General features: G+C 27.6%; 1 protein-coding gene across 1 annotated transcript; it reads right to left on the bottom strand.

Annotated features, from left to right (window-relative positions):
* Positions 1–3,185: 3,185 nt before the first annotated feature.
* LOC125817395 (gibberellin 2-beta-dioxygenase 1-like) lies at positions 3,186–6,066 on the bottom strand. The gene is made up of 3 exons (XM_049496929.1): positions 5,620–6,066; positions 4,627–4,978; positions 3,186–3,585 (listed from the first exon to the last, which is right to left on the bottom strand). Exons 1-3 carry the CDS (start codon positions 6,021–6,023, stop codon positions 3,337–3,339), a joined length of 1,005 nt encoding a protein of 334 aa, XP_049352886.1. The 5' UTR covers positions 6,024–6,066; the 3' UTR covers positions 3,186–3,336.
* Between the last annotated feature and the right edge of the window lie 3,057 nt (positions 6,067–9,123).

Raw genomic sequence — 9,123 nt, 5'->3', positions numbered from 1 at the left:
TAGATATTGTGTCTCTTTCTTTATTGGATTGTTCTTTGGTGACCATTCATTCCTCTTTAAGTCTCATCAATCAATTAGCCAATATACACCCTTATACATCAATATACAATATTTATATACTTATTTGAACAATGAATCACCTTTTATGAAAATGTATAATATTGTTTAAAAATGTATATGTCTTGTATTATAAAGTATAGAACACATTGCTAGCTACATAATAAGCTTCTTTTTTTTTACAATTTTCGATTGCAATTCTTGTTCAAAACTTCAAATTTCGTAGACAACCTCCTTAGGCTATTTTCAACCGGAAAGGACTATATGTACTTATTGGTTTGGTCAAATATCAAATCTTGCTACCTACTATCCCAACATTTGCCAAATTTAAGGTAACATTATCCTTCTTTTTTTTTTCTTTTTTTGAATAATTGGATTAGCCTTTAAACGTTTATTTCATTTTATTTTTTTGGTTCTTTATCTCTTATAAATGATGTAATTGAAATTCTGATTCAAATAATTTCTGAAACCTTATCTATTACGTTAACCATTCAGATCGAATTTGGTATGAAGAAATAAGTCGTAATCCAAGGCAATAGATACATGCGTGATCAATTATCCCTTGTTCTTAGTGCATAGTGTAATTTGAAATGACTCAAGTCAAATTGGTGCAACATGTTTTTATAAATAGTTGGATCGCGAGTTCACTGTTTACATTTCTCATTTGATATACATAAATTATACATTGATGATATATGATTAAACACGTATTTTATATATAAGTATTATATAGGTTAATTCTTTTTTTTTTTTGTTTTATTTTTTGTTTCTTCACTTAACTCTAATAAAGAATAGTATATTTCCTGTATTTTAATTAATTTTCAAAATTATGTGCTCTCCATCTTTTAAAACGTACATAACATCAGCATGTCACCTCTCCAGGCCCAATTACGTACGTATTGGGCCTATGGGCTCCATTATTTGTCTCCCATGCCCCTTGCTCTCCTACTTCTATGAGAGGGTTTTATCGAAAACATCGAGAATTATTATAATAATCTATGAGTTTTAAATAATTGGATGACATGGTTTACGGAATTATTATAATAATCTATGAGTTTTGTGAGTTTTAAGTTCAATGAGGATTGTAGTTCTTTCTACTTCTCGAGGTATGATGATTGACCATAGGATCGACTAAAAGGAATAGGTGGAGATATTTCGTGTTATATCTGATTATCCTCTATAATATCCAAATTGGATTCAGAACTTCCTATTTGTGAAAAATAAAAAGGGGATTACATTGTATGATGTATTTCTTATTCGTTGATACCTCAAGAGAACCTTAAGAACAAAAATGGAGTCAAAATTTTTAATTACGAGGAGTTTTAACATTTTTTTACTAGTCGGATACAAAAAATATTCCTAATGATGTGAATTTTATTTATTTATTTGAAAAATCATGTGAATTTAGTTTTAAAAAATAATATCATATCATATTAAAAATATTTTTGAACCGACTTAACTAGGCACTTACAACTCCATATTGCTTCAATGTTGAAGAGTGCATGGCACTATGACATCATTGGCTTGACCTAAAATCTAATAATTGAGTGATAATAATGTATGTAAAGATATGTATTACTCCCTCTGTCTCTTTTTAATTGTTCAATTTTAACTTTTTATTTGTCATTTTTGACAAATTAAGAAAAGACTATTTTTTTATTATTATGGTTTTAATCTATTTAGAGAGTTACTGTTTTAAAAAAAAGTAGACCTCTTTAATGAGTAAATTGATTTTGAAATTTATCAATTAATTGAGGTAAAATAATAAACTCACTGTGTCAATTTTTTTTAAAATATGTATACCAAATTAAAAATGGATAAGTAAATATGAACAGAGTGAGTAGATTGGTGTAATCATGAATTTGTATATATTTTTTGGAAAATTGGGATTTCAAGAACATAATTGGCACTTTCAAGAATAAATGAAATTGGTAATGATGACTATGAAGAAAAATTTACATTTTTCAATCCATAGAAATCCAATGAACTAGTAGTCCTCCGTTTCTAAATAAGTGATATTTGTAATTTTGATATAGCATTTAAAAAATTACTCATTCCAAAAAAATAAGAAGTGTTTTTATTAATTTATTCTAAATTCAATATTTATAGTATGATTTAATATTTGTAAACTAAAAATTCTGACTTTGTCTTAATAAGATCTTACATTTTTTTGGAAAATTGAGATTTCAAGAACATAATTGGCACTTTCAAGAATAAATGATATTGGTAATGACTAATTAGGATGACTTTGAACTTGTATTATTAACCAGACATGTAATCACAAAAGAGTGTGATGAAAAGAAATAAATATTCCTATTTATGGGAAATCCAATGAAGTATGTTTAAGCCCATATTTAAGAATCTCGACAACCCATACTTGCTTAGAGGGTGTGGAATCACTTTACAAAAGAAAAAAAAAATCAAATATCATTATGATGATGAGGCTATACTACTTTCTCAAATATTGTGTTTTCTTTTTTCTTTTTCACCTGATACCTGGTATCTACATTGAAATTTAATTAATTTGAATCGTGATGGATAAGGCCTTATTTGAGGGTACCACTCCCTATCAAAGCTTCTTCTTTTTTCTTATAAGGGCTTGAATCTGAAAACCCTAATTAAAGGAGGAATAGCCCCATCTACTGCACCACATCCTTTGATGATGGATAAAACTATTTTTAGCCAATCTAGATTCATATGCTAATTTTTAATATACTTGATAAGTAAAAACGAATGAATGAAATATTTAGGAATCTTGGTATAAATAATTAAGCAAATTTATTGTTTACTTTTTCTTAATTTGTATACATAGATTATTCACCAACTAATATACATGGTTATACATTATACAAAATTATACACACATTATAAATAAATTATACATATATTATATATTCATCGGCTATTTTTAATTTAATAGATTTGATATGTACCTAAATTATACATTTTTTGGAAATTTGATATTTCAAAGAAAACAAGTGGCACTTTTCAAGAATAAATGACATTGGTATTAAAGATGACTTTGAACTTGTATTATTAACAAGATATAAGTAATTACAAAGAATATAATAAAGAAGAAAAAGAAGATAACTTGATACATAAAACATTTCATGTTAGCAAGATTTGAGAAAGAATCACACTTTAAGAGATGTGATATAAACAATCTATCTTAATACAAACATATTAATAATTGTTTTCACTGCTCGAACTCGTAACGGAACTTCATGAACAAAAAAAAAAAAACAAAAAATCATTATAGTGATGATGATGATGATGAGGCTATAATACTTTCTCAAATAGGACCAACCTATTATCAGCCAATCTAGATTTATATGCTGAATTTTTGTACTCAAACCATGTAAATTCTTTGTACAAGCTGTCTTGATCCCCTTTTATTAATAGTGATGACAATGGTGCTATCTTTTCACTCAATGGTGGCCCTCCAAAATAAATCATTGAGAGTCTTGATTTTACACTATTGGCCAAAACTCTATGTTTTACACTCTTAAACCTCCCATTTGTCATCACCTGCAAAAAAAATAAAAAAAATTAACTCCCATTACTAAAATTTACACTACAATAATAAAATTGTCTAGTGTAATATTTTGATATTTGGTATGATATTTGATTACTAGTAATTAATTCATAACAAGTGTTACTATGGTATGTACTTCTTTAACATGGTATATTCTTTCCATATTGTTTTTGTTGTAATAAGTGTTAGTAGTACCTTAAAAAGAATGCAGGTTACTTGATATAACATGTCAAAATACGTTATAGTGTGTAAGTTTTTTCCACTCTTTTGTACTCTCAATATTAGCAAGGGAGGATATTTCGATTAATCCCCCCCCCCCCCCCCACCCCCAAACCAAAACCCCCATGGCATTAATTTGGAGTACAAAAAATCTAATGAAAAAGACACAATCAAACCTAGGATAAATCTTGTCTATCTTTCTATTATCTTCACCCCCCAACAACTATGCAATGAGTGAAAAAATACAAGGAAAATAAAAACTACAAGACCCCACCAAAATTTATGATAAGATAGGTAAAGATTTGTTTAGTCAGATATTTCATATTCGAATTTTAAGAATTAAAAAAAAATTCTAACAAGGAGTGTTGTCCCTTTTACTGAACCTTATGCAATGTGGAATTTGAACTAGTTAGGATTCCAAAATAGGTATCAGACATCGAAAAAGATAGAAGCTTTCACTATTTATTTATTTTTATAAAAAGACAACATAATACATAGACATTTTAATTTGGTCTCAATCGGCTTCTACACATTTCAATCTTGATAATGCACATCTAGACATCTCAATTCGTCCTTACTATATGTCTGGACACCTAATACTGATATGATACATAAATTTTAGAGATGTTAAAATGAAAATATTTAACTGACAGAATGTAAACGAGTTGAGGTATTTAAATATGCATCCTCAAAAGTTGAAGTACTGTTTAATTATCAGTTGAGACCAAGTTAAGATGTCTATCTATTTATTATTATACGATATGAATTTGAATTAGTTAGGCTATAAAGCGAGTATCGGAAATAGAGCATTATACCTGCAATGAATCACCAACATTGATGAAGAATGAATTTTGATCAGGTGGGACAGAAATCCAATGGCCATCAACAAGTGAAATTTGAAGTCCAGAAGTGTTATTGGATCTTAATAAAGAAATAATTTGTGGATCAGTATGTTCACCAAATCCAATTAAATTTCTTCCATTATATTCTTGAAATTCATCAGGACATGGAGGGTAATGATTTAGCCTGAAAAGTGAGTCACTTTTTTCATCCATTAAAAGCTTACTAAATACATTCTTTGGATGAATTTTTAATCCCTCAGCTAACATTTCAAGAATCTCACAAGCCATTTTCTTCATTGCTAATACATAATCATTCACAGCATCTCTACAATAAGATAAGAAAACAAAAAATGAGAAAAAATTTCGAACAGAAGTCAAGAAATTTTATTAAAGGTGTTATATATATATATATATAACACGTAATATTTGACTTATATATACTGTATATAATTTTGTGGCAAAGGATATTCAACTGATCATCCTATAGGTTCACTCCCTGATGAAATACTTGGAATATTTTCCTCTTTAACTAAAGATTTCGAGTTTGAATAAGAATGAAAAAACTAGATGAAAGATAAGTTTACCACTTAACGAGCTCTACTCGCATGCGTGGATCCCATAACAATGGTCAAACTTTATACTTGTGTTAAAATTCATTTAATATATACAAATAATCTTTTCAAAACTCAATAAATAAAAAAATCGTGGTCCAAAACTCATAAACTAAATATCATGATCCCCCTCATACTATAACTCCACCGCGGAGGAGTGACTAGAATATACCCCACCCCACCCCAACCCCACCCACCCCAAATTAAAAGTTTCGAATTTGAACCAAAAGAGTATGTTACACCTTAACGGGCCCTACTCTAATTAGTCATCCTAGAATGCAGAACTCATAATATTTAAATTTTGACTCAACAAAAATAAAAAGAAAGAAGTAAACTTATTTGTATAATATCTTACCTTATATCTTTTGGATTGACACCCAAAATAGATGCAAATTTTTGGTAATTGAACTCAGAATTTGTTGACAAAAGAATGTATTCAACCCAACCAACATCACCATTAGGTCCAATTTTCTTATTTCCATAGCCAAAAGGGTCAAGGGGTCCTGTTTTTTCTTTTTGAGACATAGGAGATGAAAAGAATTTTATTGCTTCTAATTCAAGTTTTGTAATAAATTCCATAGGGACACCATGATTTACAACTTTAAAGAAACCAAATTCTTCACAAGCTTTAACAAGTTGATTCTTGCTTTCTGGTTTTGAAATATCAATTAGTGGAATATTACAAGGGAAAAATGATGAAGGGGATTTGTAATTCTTGATTAATTGTTCATTAACTACTTGCCTAGACAAGACCACCATGGTGAAATTTTGTGGAAATTAAAGAGATTTGGTTCTTGAAAAGTTTTTTTTTTGTGTGTGTGGGGGTGGGGGGTGAGGTAGTAAAGAAATATATGTGAAGAAGTGTACACTTGGCTACAAGGAGTGTTTTGCTATTTATAGAGAATTTTTTTTTGGAGTTCAATCATGGCTTGCCAAGTGGTAAGGCCTAGGTGGGAACAAAGATGGGCTCAAGATCCTTCCTATAAAAAAGGTAAAAATTAGGCAAATGACATAGTATAAGAAAGAAATTACTTCCTTTCTCTACTCTTTCATTAATTACCAAAAATCTCTTTTTTTAGTGTTTTTCGGATACATAATATAGCAGTGTGGATACTTAATATAGCAGCGCGGATACTTTAATTAATAACGGGCAGATACTTGAATTATTAAGTTGTTAGCAGCACAGATACTTAATTAACGGGCGGATACATAATATAGCAGCGCGGATACTTTAATTAATAACGGGCAGATACTTAAACTAATAAAGTATCCGGTTAAGTTGAATTGGGGGAAAATAAGGGATTTTTGTATTTTAGTAAAAGAGTAGGGAAATATTGAGAATAGGTAAAGAAGTGTTGTGTATTTAAGTAATTTTTCCATAAAAAAGTTAAAATAGGGTACTGTCAAAATGGAAATAAAAGTTAAAATCAATTATCTTAATCTTTATAAAAAAAGAAAAGGAAATTTGGTTCTTGAATTTCTTTATCATTATGTCACGTTGAGATGCTACATAAAAATAAAAAAAAATAAAAAAAAAGCAAAATCATGTTCAATTTATCATAATCAATAAGTTAATATGTTGATTAATTGTGTTTTAAAATTTAAGCGATCAAACACTCTGTCCAATTTATCAACTCGATTCATTTTAATCCATTAAAATTAAATTCTAATTCATATCCCTATCTTTTTCTAACAAAACCAACTAGTACTGCTACATGAGAATGAATGTAGGATAGTCAAAAAGAACATTGAATGAATGTAGAATAATCAAAAAGAATATTTGTCCTTGTCAAATTGCCGTTATGTTTAATTAAATCAATGTTTTATTAGCATTACTTTATATTTAAAAAAATCATAAATATACGATGGAAAATAATTGAAATAGGTCAACCTAATATGAATACCATGGCTTAAAAAGATTGAATCGCGTAGGATAAATTACTAACTTGATTGATGCTCGATTAAATCTATTTTAAAAAGTTAAAGTGCTCTATATTAGAATATTTTTTATTCTCTGAAACGTAAATTTACACTAGTAGACATGTCATACTTTATTAATTTTGTCACCGAACTTACAATTAGCCTTTTCTTATCATGTGAATTGATTTCATCTGAATTTTAAGAATGGTTTTTTTTTAAAAGAGAGCATTTTCTTTTATAGAATTTTATCTACGTGACGTAAATAAATCAATCGGAGTCGAAAAATGATGTTAAAAATTTTTGAGTAACAAATCTTTATCAAGATGTCGTTGGGTATGAAATCTTAGTGACAAATCAAAGTATGGAATGTCTATTCAAAAAAATTGGGAAAAAAATAATAGAAGATATATGAAGAAATGACTTGGACTTTGAAAGGGAACATACCTTTTTAATATTATTGGTGGGCCATTATTAGAAAAGGAAATAGTTGATTAAAATGTCCAGCTAAAATGACTGAAAATGAAATACTTGATAATATTTTTTGTTTTATTTTTGTAAAATAACTATTTTTAAAATATATATATATATGAAAAAAATATTACATGAAAAAACAATTGAAACTTATTTTATTTTTCCTATTTGATGAAAAATACTTTACTTATAAAGATTTCTAGCAAACAAATACCAAAATTTGATTTATTATGTAAAAAATCATTTTCGTCATACCAAATACATCCTAAAATACAGCCCCAAATATCGTGTAAAAGTTACTTAAAAGAAGAAGTATTTTCCATTCGAATTTTCTCATTTCAATAGCTCTAATCGAAATCTTTTGATTAAGAAAGAAATGTTTTTATCAATCTTAATTAACTATGTTTCAATTCCTTCATAAAGAATTATTTTTTTCTATAAAAAGTCTCAAAATAAGGATATTTTGTCACCTGAATTACATAGAAAAAAAGAGTTTAAGCCGTGTTGGAAATTCTTTACTTTTATTTCCCTGTCTATGTCTCTTTCACCAATTTGACAAAGATACAACAAAATAACTATTTTAATCATTAGAAAAAAAAGTTATCTTATTTACCCTTATTATTAACGGAGTTATAATAATGATGTGAAATAGGTGAAATAAACAAAGTAGATTTTTTCTTCAACTTTTGATTATAGTTAAAATTACCTTAAGAATTAGGAATTACGAAAATTATCACATTATCATCGGTTAGGTGATTGGTTGACTCAATTAAATTTCTCAATTTCAAATAGTATTATAATAAAAGATGATATCGATAAAAATAAGATTTTTTTTCAAATGACGAAATCATAATAAAAAAATAAAATAAAACAATATAGATGATGGAGATTGCTCAAGTCAACTAAGACAATATTTTTCACTTTATTTTAAGATGTCATTTTTATTAAGAAAAAAAAAAGAGAAAGAAATGTTAGGGGTTCTAATTTGATTGAAGAATAAGGTGGGGAATCCCCATATATATATATATATATATATATATAGAGAGAGAGAGAGAGAGATAGATAGATAGATGATATCGATAAAAATAAGATTTTTTCAAATGACGAAATCATAATAAAAAAATAAAATAAAACAATATAGATGATGGAGATTGCTCAAGTCAACTAAGACAATATTTTTCACTTTATTTTAAAATGTCATTTTTATTAAGAAAAAGAGAGAGAAAGAAATGTTAGGGGTTCTAATTTGATTGAAGAGTAAGGTGGGGAATCCCCATATATATATATTTATTTATTTTTTTGTAAAAATCCTAATTATACCAAGTAGGCAAGTGTTATAATACTAACTTTTAATATAATTAATATGTGAATTAATAATTTAAGCCTCTTTTGTAAAAAATCCTTATTATTTCAAGTAGGCAAATATCATTACGATACATTATGTGACTTATACATAATTAGTACGTAA

The sequence above is a fragment of the Solanum verrucosum genome, unplaced genomic scaffold, assembly GCF_900185275.1.
Source record: "Solanum verrucosum unplaced genomic scaffold, falcon-dt-bn FXZP01000280.1, whole genome shotgun sequence".
Taxonomy (NCBI): Eukaryota; Viridiplantae; Streptophyta; class Magnoliopsida; order Solanales; family Solanaceae; genus Solanum; species Solanum verrucosum.
The sequence above is the reverse complement of the archived record's forward strand: the minus strand, read 5'-3'. Positions and strand labels throughout refer to the sequence as shown.